Source organism: Centrocercus urophasianus, unplaced genomic scaffold (assembly GCF_019232065.1).
Source record: "Centrocercus urophasianus isolate 14NV4802_14NV808 unplaced genomic scaffold, USGS_Curo_1.0 seq_16, whole genome shotgun sequence".
Taxonomy (NCBI): Eukaryota; Metazoa; Chordata; class Aves; order Galliformes; family Phasianidae; genus Centrocercus; species Centrocercus urophasianus.
The window spans coordinates 28,394,303-28,417,958 of record NW_024884711.1 but is presented as its reverse complement, the minus strand read 5'-3'; the positions used below and the strand labels follow the sequence as shown (position 1 = coordinate 28,417,958).

At 37.4% G+C, this 23,656-nt stretch overlaps 1 protein-coding gene and 1 long non-coding RNA gene across 4 annotated transcripts in view; one reads left to right on the top strand and one right to left on the bottom strand.

The window, feature by feature from the left end:
* TRDMT1 (tRNA aspartic acid methyltransferase 1) overlaps nucleotides 1-22,344 on the top strand; it is a 28,308-nt gene extending 5,964 nt beyond the window's left edge. For 2 of the 3 annotated variants that reach the window (XM_042816763.1, XM_042816762.1), the window contains exons 2-10: nucleotides 2,501-2,610; nucleotides 5,616-5,687; nucleotides 9,064-9,129; nucleotides 10,644-10,713; nucleotides 11,817-11,900; nucleotides 12,331-12,695; nucleotides 16,322-16,379; nucleotides 17,304-17,433; nucleotides 21,614-22,344. In XM_042816763.1, coding sequence (XP_042672697.1) covers nucleotides 2,555-2,610; nucleotides 5,616-5,687; nucleotides 9,064-9,129; nucleotides 10,644-10,713; nucleotides 11,817-11,900; nucleotides 12,331-12,695; nucleotides 16,322-16,379; nucleotides 17,304-17,433; nucleotides 21,614-21,726 — 1,014 coding nt within the window. In that variant the 5' untranslated portion in view covers nucleotides 2,501-2,554 and the 3' untranslated portion in view covers nucleotides 21,727-22,344. Of the gene's footprint in view, nucleotides 1-2,500; nucleotides 2,611-4,210; nucleotides 4,288-5,615; nucleotides 5,688-9,063; nucleotides 9,130-10,643; nucleotides 10,714-11,816; nucleotides 11,901-12,330; nucleotides 12,696-16,321; nucleotides 16,380-17,303; nucleotides 17,434-21,613 lie in introns of all 3 variants that reach the window. The other variant, XM_042816761.1, reaches the window with a different exon arrangement.
* On the bottom strand, nucleotides 15,407-16,046 carry LOC122159300. The gene is made up of 2 exons (XR_006168439.1): nucleotides 15,778-16,046; nucleotides 15,407-15,682 (listed from the first exon to the last, which is right to left on the bottom strand). It is a non-coding gene; the product is annotated as an uncharacterized LOC122159300 (long non-coding RNA).
* Nucleotides 22,345-23,656: the final 1,312 nt, after the last annotated feature.

The window sequence follows — 23,656 nt, the reverse complement described above, 5'->3', positions numbered from 1 at the left end:
AATTCTTTTCTGCAGGGGTGCAATTCTCTTACTGGCTATATTTGGAAAATTTCACTTGTTAAAAAAACCCAAAAAACAACAAAACGTCTAGATCCATTTATGTTTCAGCATGAAAGTTCTGCTGTGCATTCTGTGGAGCTCATCTTGCTAATTGAGCAGTTCTGGGGCTCTTTCATGTTTCTGAGTTGATTTTGTACCTTTTGTCAGTGGAGACAGCTTAACACAGTCTTGATTATGTTTTTGCAGATTGTTTTCAGTCTTGTTATGATTAGTCTTACAATTATTTTCAAATAATGTGTAGAATTGCCATAGCAAAATTATCACAGTTTAACATCAAAATTATTTAAATTTCAGGAGAAGAGTTGTTGAAAATTGTTTCGTTTTCACATTGTGTGAAATCTGCACAAGCTTTTCTTTATTAGGTTTGATGAGTGAGATCTGCTTGTTTGTTTGAGGTCCTTCATGCGTTCTAGGGTATTTCCACACAAAAAAAATACACTTAATCAGCTTTAGAGGGAGTCTGTTTTGTAACACAAACTCCAAAGTGAGCACAGCTATTGAGTGGAAAAGAGAAGCTTTGAAAAAGTAATCAGGTATTTATTTCTTTCTTGCATATATGAAAGAAGAGATTGAGTTGAGGTTAGTAAAAAGGATGAACGTCTGAATCATGAGTTGCAGGGAAAGCACACTGCCTGCTTTTCAACTGTTGTTTATAAACTGTGTGAATTTACATAATAACTTGAAATTCCTGATATTTTTTTTTTCTTCTGGAGTGCCTGGAGCACACAGTAGGGATCTGTTTGTCAGGAGAGCATGCTTTCAAAAGCTGAGAGAATAGAAGAGAAAAGCAGTCTCTTAAACAGTGCTTGAAGTTTGTTACCATTGCTCAGGTGTTGTAGCTTTGTTTTGGGGAGGGGAAAGTATGAGCTCCTGACTTCGCTTCTTAGTTTTGACAAACGGCCTGCAAAGGTGATGCTCTTTTCTCACTAGGTGTCAGTGTTAACGTACCTGTTCTGTAATCTCAGGTGTAGGCACTCTGGTGTCCTTAAGAGTATGCCTGTGTTTAGGGTTGGTTACACTTTATGGTCACCATATCAACACAGTAACTGCAAATAATGATTTATGTGTTGTCCCTTAGTGGGCAGTCCCTACTTCTTTTTCTTATCGAAACTCTGGCTCATCTTGCCAGTTACTGCATTCCATAAACGCAGGACAACTACAGTGATCTTTGTTAAGGCATCTATTGCAACCTTTGCAGTACTCAGATTTCTCTTTCATCTTGATTTGAATAGTATTGCCTTGAAAACATGCATGGCAAAAGATAGTAGATGGGTGGTAACCGCATCACTCAAAACTATATAATTGTTTTTTCAAACTGTAAATAATTAGCTGGGTCACAGTAATTTGTTAGATGTCTCATAAGGTCATTTGTTAATGTGTCACTTGAGTATGCTGTAAGACTACCTGAAGGCAAATGGCTTTTTGCCTTGTTTGTTTTGGCTTGCTCAAGCCTTGTTAAAATGGCTCGTGTTTCAATGGGGGCTTTGTGAGGGTGATCATGATGTAGGTTTCCTGGTGGTTGAAGTTGGTGTTGTGTATCATAATAAGCAGGCTGGCTGTTCTCTGCCTGCAGGTCTAACAGTCACCGCAGCCTATCTTTCCAACAGAAAGCCTCAGTGAGGGATAGTGTTCAAAATGATGAATAGTGTGAAGAGCAGCAGATTAAATACTGTTCTTTTAAGTGTTTATAGTTTCTGTAGAGTTCTTTATTGTAACCTTGCTCATTAGTGTACTTCTTAGCTCTCAGTAGGTTTGTTATTATGTTTTCCTCCATTAATGACTGTAAGTGTCCCAGAATGCTTTGTCTGATCTCAAGAGATCAGGATCTGCCAAATGTCCTTCAAAATGTTTGGTATTTTTGGGGTGTTGGAACCAAAGGAGACAGCAGTTGGGTTTGAGGTCCAACTTGTTATGGGGAATATGCACACAAACGTTCTTCAGGTACCTTCTTAAAGTTTTACTGCAGCAGTATGGATATCTCAAACATATTTTAGAGGTACACTAGTTCTCACAGGGAGCAGAGAAGCAGTAAATTATGTATCTTGTAAGCTGTCAGTGGCTCGGGAGCTGCAGGCAGCTGCTGTGGGACTCGACAGGTTGACTTGGGCTGCCTTCCTATGGTGAGGGAACTTGGTCACCACAGAGGGTGTCTGCGGGTGGGAATGTTATAGATACAGTCTGTTCAGAACTTATGTGTGGCTGTGTCTACAAATTAAGAAATGCACAGTTAGCTTCCCTTTTTGGATATATAAGAGAGGGAAGTTCTGGCCTCCGATTAATAACAGTCTGTATTTCATATAAAGTTGTAAAGGCAGCACAGCAGAGTTTGATTTTGTCATTTCTCTTTTATTTCTGAGCATAGCTGTAATACAACTGAACAAAATTAAATTTCGAGAGTAAAAAATTCAATCTATGATTTTCAACTTTATTTTAATTTTAGAAAGCTGTGTATGTGCAGAAGTTGTTGCTGCTGTGGATGTGAACACTCTTGCCAATGAAGTTTATAAGCACAACTTTCCCAGCACACCATTATGGGCAAAGACAATTGAGGTAATGACTTTTTTTATTCTAGCCTGGCATTTCTAGAAGTTGATTGACTTCCTATCCATATTGGTACCAAAGAGAAACAGACAGACTTAATTATTGATGTTAGGGGAACAGCAGTTTTACAGTAACTGTCATTTAATGTGCTGTATTTGCTTGTTGAAGCAGATGGATACTTACAATGAGATCTTTTCCTGGAAGTCTTGATTGCTGCATTAAGGAAGGTTATGTGAGTGTCATGTGGAATGCTTACCAGCTCTAAAGGAATGACAAAAATCACATTTCTAGATTAAAAAAAATATATTTTTAAGTGTTTCGAGAGAATTTCATTAAATCTGTTGGAATCATGCCTTTACTTTGTAATTATAGTTGATCTGAGTAAAACACAGGAAAATATACTAGATGCCTTGCATTTTCTTTGTGGCCTCAGTAGGTCAAATGCTTTAGGAATTCTGTCTCTTTACCAAATTATTAGGGAAGAAATAGGTACAGATGTCTCAGATTAACAGAGGGGCAAACTAGATATGGGATTTTACCTGCAGAAGTTACTGCATACTTTTTAATCTTCTTTTGCAGTTTTACAACATGACAGTAAGGTAATGAATTTGTTTGAAGATATCAGCTTAAATAAGGTGGCTAAAGGTTAGCTGCTTATTCAGCACTCAGTAATAGCAGACTAATAATAGTTTACAGTTTTATATGGGAAGAGAAGTGGAAAGATTGCCTGTATCTTCCTGTTATAAGGAAGAGCAGATTACAGTCAGTAAGACCTTCCTTAAATTTACTGAAAAACAGAGGAAATTTTGTCCAGTTTCTGTGGGCAGTTATGTTACACATTATAGATATGTTGCAAAATATGTAAAGCAGTGATTTCATTGTCTCATTTGTAGTTATTTGATGGATCCTTCTCTCCTCTTGGCCCCTTAATATACTGACCTACTGTTAGAATTTAATATAGGAGAACTAACGCCCAAGCGATTAGTTTGTGCCGCAGTCTTTTCTCTTTGAACAGAAATGCTTTTGCGGACTATTGCTTTCAGCCATGAAACAGCTCTCAGGGATTTTTACTCAGCAAAAACTAGAATGAAGTAAATTTCATAGGATGCGTTGGTAATGAGCTCCTGAGAGTTAAAACACATCTGTCTAAGATTAACCGAAAGCTATGCCACATATAGCTTTTTGTGTTGTATGCATGATGGATTATAATCTAAGCATTTGTCATATCTCAAAAACTGCCATTAAGCAAACGTTTTTTTAACTCCTTTTAATCAGGATCTACTGAAAGAATCATGAACTAGTTCATCTCTTCTAAAAGAGTGATTAAATAAAAAAAGTGTTATGTGTAGATGCTGGTATCATTGGTGCCTTGGGTTCATTTTCAAGGCTGTTAATGCGTATTTGCTCTGTGTGGTTTGCTGAGGTAGAAAAGAATGGAATTATTAGGTTAAGTTTTTAATTTAATGTAATTATTAGGGAGGTCAGGGAGCTTTTTACTAGATAGAACAAACAGTGGGTGTAATGGGGTAGTTTAGTCTGAAGGTTGGTTTAGTAGTTTTGTACAGTTCTCAGCACTGAACATTCCTGTATTTCTTTTTCCCTTATTCAGGGCATTACACTGAAAGAATTTGACAGATTATCTTTTGATATGATTTTGATGAGTCCTCCCTGCCAGCCATTTACAAGGTAGATACAGCGGCCTTTGAGTAAAGGGCGAATAAATGTTTTCATGCATGTTATGGTGCTTGGCCCATCTGTGTAGCTTTATCTTCCTAAGCAACCATTCTGTGGCTGTGTTCACCACAAGGTTCTACTGAACTGGAAGAAATGCAGGAATTTTAATTTTAATTATTGATTATACTTTGTATGTCCTTTTTATTCAGTTAAAATTGATTGGGCTGCCTAAAGCACCTGTTCTGCACACAATACTGTTTTTCTGACAGTGGAATTAATAAGTCTGCATTTAGAACTGCTTCCTTTCCCTTTAATTAGAAGTCTAATTTTTCAGTGGGGTTGCTCCAGAGGGAGAACTGGAATTTCTCCCTTCTGCGGGTGATTAAGATTGGAATCTGTTCTTTAATAAGAACTTTGCAAGTCCTTTGAAAATTACATATGCACGCAGTTTATTCTGAGGAATGTTCCTATTTTGGCCAAGAGAAGTGTATCAATAATTGCACATAGACACAAGTTATGTTTTCAAAATGTGTTGGCTTTGAAATGATTAAGGATGACACAGAGAAATATCTTCATTGTTTAGGAACTGAAATTGCTAGGAGCTTGTCAGATTTATTTCAAATGCAACTAGTTTGACAGCAGTGGTTGCTGGAGGAGAGGTTCTCTCAACTATAATATAGTTACATAATTATAGTAAGGAAATACAGTTCTCTCTGCTATAAATACAACATTTTCTTTTGTAATGTAATGAAAAGAATGGACTGTATATGACTAATTAATATAGAGACATGCTAAATTCTTCTACCAAGACTTAAACAACTAGTACAAGCTATGGAAACCAAGGCCTGGATTCATTATCCAATTAATCTCCTTATTGTAAGGTAAATGAGCAGTCCAGTTCAATAGCTCTAAATTAGTTAAAAAGTTATCCACATCAGGCTCAATCCTGCAAAATGGTGAGCACTGTAACCTTAACTTGTCTGGATAATTTAATATATTTGGTATAAAGTAATTGGCTATGCCCAAATGCTGCTCTTTTGTGTTGCTGCTGCTGTTGTTCCTTCAGGAGTTTTTTTTACTAAGACCATAATACTAGTGCTGTGCACACTGGGGTGTGAGTTTCATTATTGAATGCTTCAGTGTTAACCTTGTAATGGATTTCAGGTCACACTCATTCCTGATGGCATTGCAGAGGATACTGCCTCATGCCTGGACATGATGATTTTGCAGAATCTCTTTTCAAAACTTGAAGTAAAAAGTGCCAGCTTTCTGTAGAAAAATGTAAGTGGAATAACAGTGTGCTCCAAGTAAAATGCAGTTGTTTCCTTATTATTTTGTAGAATTGGCCTACAAGGTGATGTATCTGATCCGAGGACAAAGAGCTTTCTTTATATTCTTGATATTCTCCCAAGGTACAAGTTAACTTCCACCTCAACTCTTAAGCCCTTGGTGTTACTAAGTAGTTATTTTATGTTGTAAGTAATCTGTAATGTTCTGCAGGGATACTGCTAATATTTTATTGTATTATTTATTTGTTTCCATATGATCAAAAATAATTTATATTTTACCAATGTCATTAAGAAACATTTTGAAAACTTCATTAAAGCATGATTTCAGCTGCACAATACAGTATGTCCTCTTTCCCATTCCACTCTTTCTTGAAGTGTCTGTTCTGTCTTTCTGATGCTACTTCAAGCTATATTATAGCAGACTGTATTTTTTGATTTGTAATTTTGTTTTGAGTGGTAACACTAAAAGTTTCAAATAGCATTGATCTGTCTGAACAGTGCTCTTTTTTTGTCTTAATCTATTCTTTTTGTCTGGCATGACTCTGGTTCCTAATAAAATAGCCTTAATTGTTTGTGTTATTCATATATTAAATTTGAACAGTAAATTCAAAGTGTTTATTGCTGACATAAATTGTTCTTATTAAGAGTTTTAAAAATCAGCTCCAAGTAATGTTTGTAGTCTTTTTTGGGAAGAGATGCATAGCATTTTAAGCATCTTTGTAGGTGAATGGAGCAAGCAAGGAGTTGTTCAGAGGGATTTATTTTGCAGAAATCTCTGCCTATGGATTGAGATGTGTATTAGGCATCAGCCTGAAAATTTGCATGAGTTATGATCCACCAGACACTTACTCATCATAAACAAGGGCAGCTGTTCACTGTATTCTTCTGTTGGCTAATTTTACTTCCAGAAGAGGAGGAGGAGGGAAAGAGGTCTGTCTGTCTTTCTCTTCCCACCACCATACTCCTGTATTCTTTTCTTTCAATTTACTATTATCACTGGGGTAAGTTCCTTCATTCTTCTTCCAGAACCGGCTTTACAGCTGGCAGCATTAGGGAAAACACTGTTTTGCCCTTGTCATCAGCAGGTGGAGGACATAGGCACAGAAAGGCTGAGTGGCTTGACTGGGATCACTTGTTGAATTTGTGACAGAGAACACAGAACAACCATTTCACTAAGTTCTGTAGCCCAGTAAGTTAGCTAAATAATAGGTAAAATAGGTAAAAAGGAAGAATGTTATTTCTCCTCCACATCCAGTAGAGGGGGGGAAAAAAAAAAAAAAAAAAAAAAAAAAAGAAATATTGTAAATTTCAGAAAATGGTGGAAGATGTGTTTTTTGAAGAAGAAAAAAAGTCAGTTCTCCTCATGACTGATCTTTCAAAATGTCAAACTAAAAACATCAGGTAGTATATGTTTGTCAAAATTATAGTACCTTCCTTATCCTTGAGGAAATCCTGACCTATCTGTTCCTTGTCATTAAACTGAGATGCAGTTAAGAGTAGGGCTGCTGTTGTGACACTGCTGTGCGTTGGCATGGAAGTGTCTCTTCCTGGTTGCTGTGAGTTTAACTGGATAAAGGGCAGAGACTTTTCCTTCCCAAAACCAATGCTTTAGACACTACAGGACATGTTTTTTGTCATGGTGATGCAGAGCTGGGCTTGGCTGTGGCACTTTTATCTCAGCAGCCTGTGAGACGCTGCTGACTTCCCTTATCACCTTTACACAGGTTGTTTCTAGGGCAGTAGTTACTGTAAGACGTCTGTAATGTGTTCAAGATGGTAACTTCTGCTTAGTTTCTTGGATCCATTAGATTTATGTTTTACTGAGATAGTGTTTGTGTATGTTTTGAAGAAGACGTGTTTGCCAGACGTTATGCAGGGAGTATTTCAGCCCTAAAAAGGGAAATTCTTAATATAGGAACTATCAGTTCGTATTCAAAATTGATATAGCATGCATTTAATTTGTGGAAACTGTAGAAAAATTTTTCATTCCTTGGCTGTTCCTACCTTATGTTCTCCCTTTTATAACAAAATGTAGCTGAAACAGAGCTCAAAGATAGGCTAGGGAGGCAAATATTAAAGGCACAGAAAAGGCAATTTCAAGATCTGGAAACATCTGGGAAACCTTTCCAGCCCTCAGCCAGTGAACACAAAAGCTGGCCCAAACGGGCCAGATACTTTCTGTTTATTGTATCCAAACCATAACCCAGGGAAATCTAATACTAAGGCTTCAATGTTTGTTAATTTTGCAGAGAAGTTAGTGATGTTAAAACCTGCCAAGTATTTAACACATACTCTTTGTATAGTGATTATTTGCCTTGTGACATGTTGATCCTGTATGAGCTTTTGCACTTCAAGCTCTGCTGTGGATTCATTACTCCAAAAATAAGCTTCACAGTAGGTGATGGTGATGTTGAGTATGGGTAAACATACCAACAGATACATTCTCCATTCCTGCCCAGGGGGGTTGGCTGATGCTTTTTTTTTTTTTTTTTTTTTTCCACTTCAATGTTATTTTCAGTATTTTCGTATTTGCTGTAGTATTTGTACATTTTCAAATTTCTTGTCAAACACTGGAATTATTCATGCGAATTTCTGTAACTGATGATAGTTTGCAAATTGCCAAAACAAATTCTGCTGTGATTTACATCAGCACAGTCTGAAATCACTTCCCGACTTAAATAAACCTAGATTTACTGTCTGTTGGCATTAATGTTCTCTTCCTGTACACTGTTCTGAGATCTTAGATATGGTAGACGTGTATCTGTGATGGTCTTACTGGACTATTGGTTCCAATGCGTGTTCCTTGTCACTTGAATCTGAATTGTTCATGGTTTTAAATTGTTAAAATGGTCCCTGGCACAGTTTCGGTATGGTTCTTTCTCCAGAGATTTAATAAGCTGGTTTTGGAATTTCCAGACTTCTGCACTGATGTTGTTTAACCTCAGCTACTTCGCCTTCCCTCCTCATGGAAATGAAAAAAATTAAGTACAGACAATTGAAAGTATATGGAGTTTGAACTCTAAATGTAGTATTTTTTAAAGCAATTTAATGAATACTGACTTTGATGTTTCGCCACTAATGTAGATACGGTATTTTAACATTGATTTCAGATTGAAGTACTTAAATAAATAAAGTGCTCTATTCCATGGGTAAATTGTAGTATTTTTCATTCCCTATAATTTTCTTTTCTATTACAAGCTTAATCTTTGAGTAGCAATAAGTCAATGCTTTAGGAAATGAACAGTGCTATATGTTTTCAAAAGATCACGTGTGGGATACAGATGGGTACAGCAGCCCATCTGAACAAATGTGGCTTTTGTTGTTGTTTGGAATTACCAACAATGGGAATTGCTCGATCTGCGACATTGAGGTACATCTTTTTATGGACTAGCATGGTACAGAAATATTTTCATCTTGTAGCTAAACAAGTATGTAGATAAATATAATGTAGTTCACTTCCTACAACTGTGATCTATTGATATTTTCATCTTTCTTTTAGGCTCCAGAAGCTTCCAAAATACCTACTTTTAGAAAACGTTAAAGGATTTGAATCCTCTTCTGCAAGGTAAAGTCTAACTTATACATGGTTTATTTTTTAATAAAGAAGGCAGGATTTTTATTTCCTAGAATTTAAGAGAAGAAAAGAGTGAGATGGCACAGTTAGCAGCTGTAGGTAAAAGATACTGTTTTAATTTGGGAATTAAAGTCTTATGAAAGGAACCTAATAAATAACTATTTCTCTAAGTATATAAAACAGACTAGAACTTGACTCTGCTGTTTTTCTTTGATGACTTGGTGTCCTTCACAAAGGAACAATATTATTTTTCAAGGAGAGGTTTTGGATTTTACCGATGACAGGAGCTTTTCGTGCCTTGTGCTGAGATCACAATAGAATGCAGTAGCTTTCTTCAGTGTTTCTGTTGATAGTATGTTGTTACTGATTCACTGTTGCTATAAAACAGTTCATAAAGAGAGTATGAAATCTGCATATGACTTTTGTCTGAAATATGAAAGAGGAAAGTTGGTGATAAGGTTACTTAATAACAGCAGGACCATTTTCCTCACTTGTGGAGAGACAGGGATTTAGTCATCTTTCCTCATTTCTTGCTGGAAATAAAGTAGGATCTTTCCCTTGCATTTCTTAAATCAGCAGGAGAGCAGCTAGCTTCTTCATGCTTCATGCATGTGGCAGGCAGCTGGGAGACATTTTCATCTTTTTCACTGATTAAAGCATGCAGCAGTCCTGTTGGAGATTTGGACTGCTCCTGGAGAGCCTGAGGTTCCTAAGGCTGCTCCTTGCTGGCCAGTGTTTGGAACAGTTTGTAACTCAGAAAACACTCTGGTCAGAATGGTTGCTTTCTCTTGGGCTGCAGTACCATACAGTGCCAGATATAGGGTCACAGTTTGTGAGTTATATATAGCCTGCATATATACAGCCTGCATGAAATAGGAAAGGCAAATCTTTACAGGAAAACTCCAATATCAGTGATTTTTTTTTTTTTTTTTTTTTTTTTTTTTTATGCCTGCAGAGCACAGTCCATGCTTGCTTTTGTTGTCAAATCCACGCATTTTTGGCTTAATTTTTTATTAAGCTTATAATATAAATTTTATAATAAGCTTTATTAAATGTTTTATTAAGCTTAGCTGATATCATGTGCATGAACAGAGGGAAACAGTGAGCCATTTGTATCGATTTCAGTGTAAAGTTTTATAATTCACAATGAAGAGGAAGTTATGCTCTCTTCTTATTTTCCTTGCTGGCACACTCACCCAGAGATATACTCTTCTAGAGATGGAATATTTTTGAAGGGCTGTTTGCATCCCCATAGGTGTTAGGTACTTGTGAATTCGTAGTGGTCATTTTTAGCTGCAGTAACACTGCATTTTGTATGTTGTCTGTGAGTTCAGAAATGAGTTACTTTACATGTGTAATTCTCTGTCTGATTCTTTCACTGAATGTGAAATCTCAGTACCTAAGGTACTACATTTGATGTGTTTTCACTTAGGATAAAAAAAACTTAAAGGATTTATAAGGTCTTATGAAGGGCATAATTGCTTCTCGATTCTTCTCACTGTCAGAAATGAACTTCTGCGAACACTAGAAACATGTGGATTTAAATATCAAGAATTTCTCTTGTCTCCAACCTGTGTGAGTATTAATTTTATTCTAAGATTATTTAACTGTTCAAACACTGAGTCCAAGGACATCTGAAAATGATGTGTTTATCAGAAAAGGGGGTGGTGCCCAGAGCTTCTGAATGAGAGCAATCTGATATGACAGATTTCTCATTGGTACATTGGCATAATCTTACTGATGTTATTATTGTGATCCTAGTCATGCATTTTTTGTTAATGACCAAATATTGACTTAGCATAGCTCAGAAATATCATACATGTATGCAAGTTAAGTAGTACAGATACAGCTCAACTGCTTTAATCCGTTTGTTTTGGCATTATTCTGAATTCCAAACTGAATTCCTTTTATGCGTAGAAATACCTTACAATATTAGTGAGCGGCACAGAAGTGCAGGAGGAAATGTTTGTCTGCTACCTTTCCCCATACCATTTTTTTAAAGTAGGTGTGAACGTAAACCATGACCAAGAAGGTGCTTCCCTGCAGGAACCTTATTGTTTCAGAGCTGCTGATGCCTGTGATTTTTTCAGCACAGAAAACATGACTGTCATTTGTGGGGGCAGGGCCACTGTTTGTATGTTTCCTTGACAACTGGAAAAGAATTAAGAGAGGCGCCAGATTGTGCGAGACTAAATGGGATCAGTGAGGTACCGTATGTATTTGACAAAACATAGTAGAGTAACCTGAAAGCCAGTCGTACATTTGTTTCATTGTTGGATGTCCTGTAGTTCCTTGTAACAAAAGGAGAAACCTTTTTCCTGGTTTATAAAAAAACAAGCAGTACTCATCCCAGGAAACAGTGGCGTGCCTCATCTTTCTTCTTTCCTTAGATAACAATTTGCTTATGTTCCTGTTCATTTACAGAGAAAAGCAGAATCGTGAGGAAAAAAAATACCTTCTTTTTTCTTTGAGGTTACCTTTGCATGGGAATTATGTTCATGGTTCATTAGGAGTATTTAGGTACTATCAATTAATTTTGATATCTCTTAAGTGGCAAAATGCATTACTGTGAAATAATCTTATTACTGTAAATAATAATAGGTAACTTTTACAATGCTATTGATCATTTCTTCTCCATTTGTCACATGGACTAAAAGCTTGTGGATTTTTGCTTGCAGCTTGGCATTCCCAATTCTAGGCTGCGGTATTTTCTAATTGCAAAGCTTCACCACGAGCCGTTTTTCTTTCATGTTCCTGGTCAGGTGAGTCTAATTTCTGTTCTTCAATTTCCTTGATTTAATGAAGATTCTAGTTCAAATTTTCAGTTTAGTAGTGTGGACAGGAATGGATTAGATAAGAGATACCAACAGATAAGTTGAAATCTGTCTCTTTTTGTTTGGCCTCAATGCTGTGTCTTCTAAAGACTGAAATGCATATCAATGGTTTAGTTGGCTTTAAGCAGTTGAGGCGGAAATGTCTTTTAGTAAAGGCAACTATGTGCAATTCTTTCCATCATCATTGCTGTTAGGTCAACTGATCTCAATGCTAACTTACTTCTTTTTTAATCTTTGTAAAAAATAACACCGAATGGTTATTTGCACCTCTGAAGTAATTCTTAATCGCTACAGTTTCTGCTGTCAAGTTGTTTATCAAATGCAGTTACTTGATCTTTCTCACGATTTTATTTCTTAGATATTGACAGGATTCCCAGATCAGAATCTAGAAGAGTTATCCAAGGATGAAGTTGTTGACGCAGCTAGTTCTTCCTTGCCTTCTGGAGAGAAGAGTCTACTTTCAAACACTGGTTCTGATTGCAGCAGCAAGAATGGACCCTTGCCAAAAGAGTCCTTTCTTTTTAAGCTTGAAACAGTAGAAGAAATGGTAAGGAAGCATAGTCAAGACAATGATCCCTCTATTCAAATGTTACAAGATTTCCTGGAAGATGAGAATGAAGAAATGAGTCAGTATTTTTTAGCACCCAAGTCCTTGCTACGCTACGCTTTCTTGTTAGACATTGTTAAACCCACTTGCCGGAGATCCACATGCTTTACAAAAGGGTAAGTTGCAAATAAAGTGTATTGCTGAATCATGTCCTGAAACTTAGAGTGTGTATTGTGCTTTCATTTGTGTACTAAAAAATTGAAGAAAAAAAAAAAGAGCTATTTCTTCACGAAAAAAAGACAGGCATCTGAGAAAAAAAAAAAAATAGAAAAATCTCCTTATATAGCATGTTTCCTAATTGAATGGAATGCCAGCATGAGACTGTCTGGCAGAACATCATGTGCCCACTCCAAAAATGCATTCACAAAAGACACTGCCATTTGTTATTGACCTTCACAGAAGCTTAATTACCCCTGCGGAAATATGGTTCCAGTAGACTGGTATAGTACTGATTCATTAATGAATTTCTGTATATTGCTCACTGCTGTTACAAAGTGTCATGCATGACAGATCCATTCCTCATTAAAACTGTCTCCACTGTACGTTTTATTGATTTCCTGGGTGTTTCAGCTGTGTAGGTCAAAATAGCTGTGAATTGGCCATATATCATAAAACCAGTTAGGTTGCAGCATTACAAATCATATTTGATGGAGCAGAACACCAGTGCTTTTCTGTCTAGTAGTTTTCTGATTCATGCTTTGGAATTTTATGTTTGAATGGCAGATGTTGTTGAGCGTTTTGAAATACCACAGGCAACCTGTCAGGAGCTTCTCCACTGAATGCATTGGTACTGGAAAGTGCCAGTTAGAGCCTGGAGGTTTGTGTTTGAGTTCTCAAGATGTTTCAACAGAATGATGATCAATTAATGAATTAAAGCTAATTATAGCAAGTTTTTTTAATTGTTAGTAGAAGAAATTAGAATGTCAGATGAACTGAATTCCTGCAGATTTTGTGATTTCAGCTTTTTGCTAATAAGAAAGCTGAGAAGAATTTCAAAATTCATGCAACAGGAAAGCCTTTCCTCCACCTCTCATTGGTATATGTCTTTTCTGCCCTCACTGTTTTGTGTCATGGGGAAGTCAGCATTGTGGGAGATGTTTCATAACTAAAGTTGTCAAATAAAAAAGGTAGGCCCTCTTCCATTTGTATTTGTTGCCTTTTTAATGACATGGGAGGAGTCAGGCCGGATAGTTGTAGTTCTTGGCTCATGATTTGCTGGCTTTGGAACAAAGAATTGGAAAGGGAAGATATGACCACATGGAGAACCATATCGGATAACATGTACAGCTCAGCACTAAGACAATTGTTACAATTACATTTCAGTCTTCATCCAGAGCTCTTTCTGAGGCTTAGAGTACATCACTGCTGTAAGAAGTCTAGGAGTGCTCTGAAATGTCAGATTTGGGAAAGAGGACCCTGAATGAAGCAGAACAGTACTCAGAGCAGTAGAGAGAATCTCTTTGCTGTGGTGCTTGTATGGTGTCTTCCTTACCAGTCACACTGATCGCCAACATTTTCCCCTAGTTCTGACCCGTCCTTAGATAGCTCCGGCAGGATTCATGTGCTGAAGATAATCTGGATATGACTCCTTCACTCATTGCTAATTCAGAGACCTTGAACACATCACATCAGTGCTTTTGTCTTCCTGTCTGCCTTTGTCGTACACTTTGACTTCTTTGGGGTCAAAAATCTCTGGTGGGGTTTAGGGCAAAATATAGGTGTGGTGTTTGAGAGATGGAGCAGGACCTTCCAGCTTAGGCTCCGAGACAATTTGAAGATGATTGCTGAGTTTCTTCAGTGTGCGAATGCCATTGGTTTCTCTAAGAAACGTGTTTGTGAGGTCTGAAGTTGTGAAAGAGGAAAATTACCGTTTTGAAGGACAGAGTAAATGAAAGCTATTTATTTGATTCAAATTATTCTGGACTCAAATTCTTGCTATGCAGACAAGAACAGCCTTCAGAGACAGTGCAGTATTAGTTACAGAAATTCTCTCTAATGACAGAGTGTACTGGGAAATAACATATTAATGTTTGAAGCTGAGCTTTTTATAGTGCTTAGAAGATAAAGATGGGGTGTAAGAAAACAATTGTGAGTCAGGTGAAAATTTAGGACTGCAATTTCTTAAGCCATCTGCTTCTTTCATTGTAACTGCTAATGAAATATCCAAAAATCAATGCATCATTTTTCACTGTGGCAAGATTTCCCATTTTTAATTATGTTCAGAGGCGTATTAATTTTTCTGTAGTCAGCAACTGCAATAATAATCAATGACATTCAAGCTAACATTGCCTATCTGTCCACATTTTAAAAAAGAAAAGGTGGAACAATCTTCATTTGTAGATTTAGTTGGCTATACCAACTGGATTTTTTTTTTTTTGTGAGTTCTTTAGTCACAATTATTTAGATTAGGGTGTATTAGATAACATGTATCACATTTAAAAAAATCCTATTTTCCCCATAAAACTCTGAACTACCACTTTGAAATTTATCCTCGTTTATTTATTTTGTCTCGGATACGTTCAGCCAAAGTAAGATCAAACAGTATTAGATACCGTGTAAGATGAGGATTCCTCAGGGCTATTTGTTTTACCTTATTAAATGTGGCATCAGGGAATTTTCAGAGTGCTGCTAACCAATTAAGTGTTATATGTTTACAGTTCAATTTCATGTGGTGTTAGTGTTTAGGTCACCTTGTCCTGATCTGAGTTAAGATTTGCATGTACTTTATTTTAAAAATTGCTGTTGGTTTCACTGATACTTCTAGAACTACTCATAACATTTCCAGATGAAGAAATTCTCAAGATTTGAGTCATATTGAGTCATTATGTCTTTGATGAAGGCAGACCACTCCTTTATTCATTGTGGAATTAGGCTTAAAACACAGCGGTCTTTACAGTTACACAGAGAAAACCTGAGGATAGTATATATTGATGGTTGATGCAGACCACTCATGTCTGATGCAAGGATCTTCCAAGTTCTTCTACTTTGCAAAAGCCACTGATGACTTGATTCAGTCTCTTTCTGTTCAGTACATTCATTTGCTATCATTGTTAGACCATCAGAGCTTGTTTCTGAAAGCCCATGATTATATTTAAATGATAGCCTGGAAGAGAGTACAGAGTAAACATATTGTTATGCAGTCAACCACAAAGCATCCAAAAAAGCTGACATATGTTTTTATAGCATAAGCGTACTTACTGTTTTGTTGGATGCTGTTTTTCATTTCTTTCTTTCTTACTTCTGCTTCTCTGCAGAGAAGCCCATCCCCCATCCCTTCCCTTTGTGGAAAATTTGCAAGCAAGCAAAAGTTAAATCTGACTGAACTACTTTGTTCCTAATGGATTGATTGAAAGCTGCAGGATCACGAGTAATGGTCCTGCTTTTAATATGGTCGGCCAATTAGAACCCCAGGAGCGTTTGGCCTTTGACATATTTTGCCTTAGTGTAAAATCAATGTTTGCAATGTAGATAGGCCTTTCTGATTATGCTGTGCTTGAGTTACTTTCCTTATATAAGGCATTAGCGTGGTTAAACCCTTGTGCATTGATTGCAGACTCATCCCCAGAGGTTATCTTCAGAGGCTACTGCGTTTCAAAGTTAGCATTGTTGATAACAAGGCCTTTTCTTTAATCAGTCCAGAAGGCTGTTTGTTAATTGCAGCAAATGAAGTTCATCTTGCATCATTGTGATTGTTAGTACCAAGGTCCAATGAAAATACTCATTTAAGATTGTTTTTGTTAAGGTATGGGCACTATGTAGAAGGGACAGGCTCCGTTCTGCAGACAGCAGTAGATGTGCAGGTAAGTATGAGAAATACTTGTCTTAAAGCTTGTTTTGTCTGTCTTCTGCTTTGTTATTCTGAATATCACAGCAAAAATGCTTTTGAAGAAACCAAGTTTCTATCTGCTGTACTTAGAGTTTCCAAACAGCAATTTATTTGTATCAAGATATACCTGTGCCTCTCTTCGTGGAGAATGAGTTGGTATTTTATTATTTGTAGTGTCACGTAGAGATTCTGCAGGGAAAACGTTTCAGTGTGAAAACATTAAAATTGACTAATTCTATTGACAAATTACAGTGCCAAGTTGTGATTCTAGGGACTTTTTTGTGTACATGAGCTGGTAAGCATTGTCAAATGTTTAATATTAAAATCTTTGAATGTCAAAATTATTATCTGGAAAGACATAACATTTTGAAAAGTTCAGCTGTAGATACTGAGTTCACCACAAAGTGGTACTTTGTCATGGGGATACAGACAAACATTTCCTCCTGCACTTCTGTGCCGCTCACTAATATTGTAAGGTATTTCTACGCATAAGAGGAATTCAGTTTGGAATTCAGAATAATGCCAAAACAAATGGATTAAAGCAGTTGAGCTGTATCTGTACTACTTAACTTGCATACATGTATGATATTTCTGAGCTATGCTAAGTCAATATTTTGTCATTAACAAATGTTTGTAGCCCTTTGATTGCCTCATTAAGTATTGGTATGGCTTGTAAACCTGGGGAAGAAGTGATGAATTCCTTCATGGCAACGTTGATTTTGTTCTTGTCAGTGCTCATATTAAGATATTGGCTGCAAAAATAGGACATTTAACATGCTTTCAAATTGACTTTGGCACTGTGATAATCAAAGAAATGCTCTGTTATGATGTGAGTGTTACAGCGTAATTTCATGTTCTGCCTATGTCAGTGACCTGTTGTTTTGGATATTCTTTGTAGCTTGAATCAGTGTTTAAGCACATTGAGAACTTAACAGAAGAAGAGAAGCTTATGAAACTGTCAACGCTAAAACTGAGGTATTTTACTCCAAGAGAAATAGCAAATCTGCATGGATTCCCTCCAGAATTTGGTAAGTGCTCACAAAGTACCAACTTCTACTTCATTCTTAAGTCATACTAATGTAGTTTTTTGTTGGGAGTAATGTGTGCATTTTATTTTGTAAGTTTTTTCTGACCATTCAGCTTTTCGGATCGGTACTTACTAATTGACTACTTTTCTCTAAATTCCCTTTTGTCATGAGGAGTGCTGTATTACTGAATGACAGTGAAGGAATATATTTGTTTTACAGTTGAAACTATTTACTCAGCAGCCAGCATTACCCATAACCGGTAGGTCAACATATCCTGCCAGCTTAGGATGTCTTAGTTCTCACTATCTGAGCTGCTTGCTCCCTTCCACACGTTTGCAGCTGGTAACAGAAAGGGAATAACTTCACAGTATACAAATGCTTCTTTGCTCCAGAGTAACAAATCTCTTCAAGTAATGATTTTTAAAGTCCTCTCTAATTTCTAGAAAAGGCAGTCCTAGCCCTTGGTCAGTTACTTTGTTTTCTGTTTTGGTGGAGACAAGGGAGTCAAGGAGCAAGACTGGGCAATACCAGTATGTTGCGCACAAGTCAACTGGAATTAAGCCAGCAATAAATGCACCAGAGTTTTCCTTGCTCTTCAGCAAAGAAAGACAAAGAAATTGAGCTGTTACTGTCTGCCAAGGAACTTGGTCTGCTGCCATTACATCAGATCAATGTATTGTCTCTCAGCAGTATAGACTTGCAGGACACCAGTGACCTTGACTAACTTGTAATATATTTCAACTTTCTAAGCGGCTTCAAGGAGTGCTGCTAGTTTGCATATACTTTTTTCTTTCATATCTTTAGGGTTTTTTTGTATTTATTCCTTGCAATTACATTTGAAAAATTACATTAAAAGAACATTGTCGAGTTTGCATTAGAGTTGACACCACTAAGCTTACCTGCTCTGTACTTTTTTCATGAGTGTGCCATGTTGAGTTATATGTCAATATGCAGGAGTATTTCATAGCCTCCCTTCTTTAATAGGTTTGTCTTTTTTGAAGATGTCATTTTTCTTAGCATCACTCAGTTCCATACTGACTTTCATTGTTGTAAAGAAACTTGAGCTAAATGTGCCTGGATTGGTCATGTATAGGCTTATAATAATGTTTAAGTTCCATTTTGAACACAGAATTATCCATTTTCTCTCTTTTTAAATACACTGCTTGTTATAACAGCCTGCGTTTTCCAAACATTGGATCAGTCTTTGCAGTACCACTGAGAGGTGTATTAGAGTTAATGTTGCTTCTATTTAATAGAGGCAGAACCAAGGCACAGAGATTTGTTTAGATGACTCCGTGTGTTTGAGTGACCTTTATTGTTTCAGAGCACTTGGAATGATGCTAAGCTTTCTCTGTTCAGAGCTCATCTTCAGGGGCAGCTGTTACCTTCCATGTTTCTGCGAACCACAACTGCACTCTGAAGACAAGTCAGGCTTCTGAATTTGAGGAGCATCCAGATAGTCACTATCTATGAAGTGCTCACTTGGCAACCTTGTCTTGTCGCCAGAGAAATGCACAGCAGCCAGGGACAGATCACAGCTCTTATAGTGCTAGACTCTTCTGCCTTAAAGATGGAACCTTCTTTACAGCTCTTGCAGTTCCCTTCTTCACTGTACTACTTTTCCAGCTTCCATAACACATGGAACAAGCCGCGTATCCAATGGTTTCCTTTGTCATGTAATCCTGATTCATATGCACAGTAAGGTTTTCCCAATGCACTGAGTCACATGTCTGACATTTCACTCCTTTGCTTTAATCTAGATGTTTCCCGCTTTGTACATGTAAGGGCGGAAAAAAAAGTGTTACTCAGCTCTGTGTTGATTGGAATCTGGTGAATTTAGCTACTGTGAGTTTCTTTTGAGGATTTAACATACCGTAAATTTTCTTGAAAAGACTTGCAAGTTGCTATATTTATGGCTACAGTAAGGGGTATGTCACTGATGGCATTTCTTCCATACTAAATTTGAAATCGTTCTTGAGAGGTGCTGAATTTTCAGAGGAAAATACACTGTAATTTCACTGCATCTGTGTTCTTTAACAACAATTTGGCTGAAATTTTCAGTGTCAGAAAGCCTGGAGTTGTACCCACTGCAACTACTTGTTGTTGCATGGATAAATAAATAAATAAACAAATGAATTATATAAATGAATTAACAAATGAGAAAACTACGAGAGTTGAAATGAAAATGAACAGAATGTCAGGAAGCTTTGTCACAAATATCAGCATATTGCTAGCTGCAGCAACAGTGTTACAAGAAACATCATCGTGTCTAAATCGTGTCTTTTAGGTCTTTTCCAACCTTGGTGATTCTATGATTCTAAATGCAGCATAATTGCGTCTGTATTCTAACAGATTTATGGTCTTTTCAAGTACATGAGATATAGAGCTAAAGTCATTGTCTTGTCTTAACGTTAACAGATTTATTTGTGCTTTTAACATCTCAGTGTATAAGTTGTAATTGCACTATAGGTCAATGAAAAAATGTGCAATCATTTATCTTAATCATGGGTCCCACAGCAGTGTCATTAAAAGCGATCAGAGCATTCTTGCACCTGTGACCTGCTTTCATGAGGGTGATGTCAGGAGGCCTTTTCCATTTTTCCTCTTAGCAATGTGTGTAAGCTATTAAGAAATGAACGGCAGCAGCACTCTGTGGTAGTGCTTGTTGTCAAGACTTCAGCATTGCAAAGTAACATGCAAGACCTAAATGATACGGTGAGATCTGTGCAACAAGTACGAGCGTTCTGGTATGAGTTGTTAAATCTGTCCTGATGTAGTTACTCTTGAGCCAAGAAGACAGAAGATGCAAGATAGTGTAAACAGGCAGATGAAGGGAGGTTTGGGATATAGAAAACAGTCCTGAAAATGAATTATGGCTTTCAATTGCCAAAAGGCAGGAGAAACTCTGAAATTATCAGCATTCAGATAAGCTTCTTGAGCTCTAATTACATGTGCGTGTGTGTGCATAAATACACATTTATTTTCATATACTCTTCTGAAGTGTGCAGTTTATGTACCTTATTCAATGATACAGTGTGAAAACGATTTTAGTAAGTCTGTGTGGGGGAAATGCAAATGGTTGTTCCGAAGGGAAAAGAAGGGGTGCTCAAATTTGAGCACTGAGAAGCTGTTCAGAATGGCTAGAGCTGGCAGAAAACATGTTTACCAAAGCAGTCCGTATTCAAGGCATTAATAACTGGCAGAGAAGGATGGAACAATTCCTCCCAGACACCTCCTCCTCAGCTTCCCACCCTTGGCACAGCAGCTATCCAGCCATGTTCTCTCCTGAGCTCTCCTTGGACAAGGATTTTTCTGAGGTGCTCTGAAAACTGCAGAATATTTGTATCACTCCTTCCTCACACCAATCGTGCATCAAAGCGAAGCTGGGTGGTGATGACCTCAGGGTCAAAGTTGCATGTTTCTTCTTATGGAACGGGCAAATAATTGAACGTGATCAAGTTTCAACAGCTTAGCAAATGACCGTAACAGTCGAATCACCACTGCTTTTCATCTTTCAGACAGTTTGCAGATACACTTCAGCTTGTAGTTGGAATGAGCTGAGAGAGCAAGCAAGGACGGGTACAGCAGACCAGCCAGTTGGCAACTTCTTAATTTTCAGAAGCTTGGTCACCTGTGATTGCACATTCAATACAGAACACAGCCCTTTCACAATAGCTGGAACATTTTCTGGTCGTCCTTTCTTCTTGCCAGTCAATGCATTTACAATGTGAAGGACTTTTTGATGGTGTCTGTATTTCTGAGTGCATTCCACAAGGACAGCATTGAATTACATGGAAAATTGTTCAGCTGCTTGATCTCTCCCTGAATAAACCTTCCTCATAGCCTGATCTGTACTGGTAGTATCTTGCAATATGAGACTAATTATAACTGGTTAGAGGGCCTCGGACTGGAGTTAAAATATATAGGCCTGTAATGAAATGCATTTTATTGTATCTGTGGAGTCATTTTATTTTCTTTCTCCTGTGGCTACGTTACTCTTTTCATTTTCTCTTGAGTAGCAGTTGTGCAGTGTACAATTGTATTTATAAATTTGTGAACTGTAGGGGTGTGTGTTTTAATATATGTGAAGTCTGTATTTCTGAACTGCTCATTGGAAAAAGGAATAGCCAGAAAGCCAGGGAGAACCCTGGACTAATGACTCTGCTCTGTTTTATTTTAGGCTTTCCTGACAAAGTATCAATAAAGCAATGCTACCGTCTTCTGGGAAACAGCCTCAACGTACACGTGGTGGCAAAGTTGATCTCCATTCTACTCGGATCATTTAGAACCTGAATCGGATGACTGTGGATTGGTGACAGAAAATACTTCAGTCTTTCACGAGCAAGCTGGTGGCAGCCTAACAAACATCAGAACTAACTAAAATATATGTCCAGATATTTTGCTAAACAGTTCTGATATGTTTAAATACCTTTCACTCACAGTGGATTTGCACTCCAGATGTCTTTTATTGAAATGGAAGTTTCCAGGAATTAATTGCTCCTTTTAGATATTGGTTTTGCTTTGCAAATGAAAAACAGCAGAAATAATTAAATATGTATGTAAATAAAAATGGAGAAAACAGTTTTATCTGAAAGCTGTTCTCAATACAATATAAAAAGGCTGTAAATGTCAAAGCTGCAAAGACAAGTTTCCGTGTGTAAAATGCTTTCATTTGTAAATAACAGCAATCCATTCCAAACAGATTTAGTGTATATATGATCTAATTACTTTTTTAAAATCTAATGAAAGTGTTAAACTCAGTATTTTACGTAGACTTTTTAAGAAAACCCGTTGTCATCTGTAGTTTAGGTTTGTCTGATCCTGTCTAAATGCTTTCAGGTTCTGGAACTCAAGTGTGTCTGTTCTGTATGATTTGTTCAGCTGAATAAAAATATTTCAAGGTTATCATAACCCTGACAACAACTTGGCTGTTTCTGTTCTCACCCACATTATTTAGGATGAGATCATTGTTCCTTACCAATGACCTACACATAAAAAACATGAAAAGTAAAAACTTTGTGTTTTCATAGATTGCTTCTGGTTCCTGCACACCACTAAGTTGTCAAAGCTGCCAATCCTGAAAAAGACATTATTTGTTTTTATTTCCCTTGTGGGAAGATGTGGCAGTTGTGTATTGCATCTAGGCTTGTGTGTGGGGACCTGAATCACGGCCTGAACCTCTGATTGACCACCTGAGGCGAGCACTGAGTCAGCCAGAGAAGCACAGGTGGAGGCAATTCTCCTGTGCTGCCGGAAGGGGGGGAGCCTGGCTGCACCTCTCCCAGACCCATTTAAGAACTGACCACCAGTGGGGAGGGAGCTCTTCTGGAGATCCACTCCACTGGAGTTTTCCACATGAGCTCAGGATGTGGGTGAGTGTACCTATCATTTCTGTTTCCTGCTTTGGTGTAACAACATCGTAGCCAAGCTCTCTGTTACACCATACCATCTGTATATTCATTAGTTGTACACTGCTATACCATAACATTGGTATATTCATTAATTGTACAGCTTGACAGCGCAGGAGAAACTAAAGATGTAGAGAACAAAGTCAGTATAAAGAAGTCACAGCTTTTCAAATCTGCTGTAGTCATCCTGAAAAACAGAGAGCATGCAGTTATTGCTTACTGCCATAGTTTATCTTATTCTGACTTCTTTTTCACTTACTCTCTTGTTTGTTGTGCTGCTACTGGACTGTGAAACCAGCAAAACCTTGGGTGAATCTACTACAGGCTGCTTTATTCTTTAAGAGCATTTGGACGTCTTGTGGTCCCCAGCTATGAAAGAGAAATGAAAGTGGATTCTCCTAAAAGAGCTGTAAAGAATAAAAAGCTATCTCTGGTTAGGCAATCTCTTGTAGTAGTACAGCAGTGGCAAAAACTATTGGGCTGACGTGAGGCTGTGCCTACTACTAAACTATACAAAATGCAAGCTGGTGATGTTACAAACCATAGTTGTCTGTTAAGGTGGTTTTTGTTGTGTAGGTGTATCTAATAGATCAGTAACTAGTTACTACATATTCTGGTTCTTGAGAGCCGGGTATAATAATAGATCTTCTAACCCTGTGGTAGAAGTGAAGCTAAACTGAGTGCTTCTTTTCCCATCTGTTTGGCATTAATAGACTCCTTTGCTGAGTGATGTTGGGTTGCAGCTGCTTGGCCTCACTCAATGATCATGTTGCTTCCTTTTCTGAGCAGCTTTCTACTGAGTGCTTTGCAGCTTC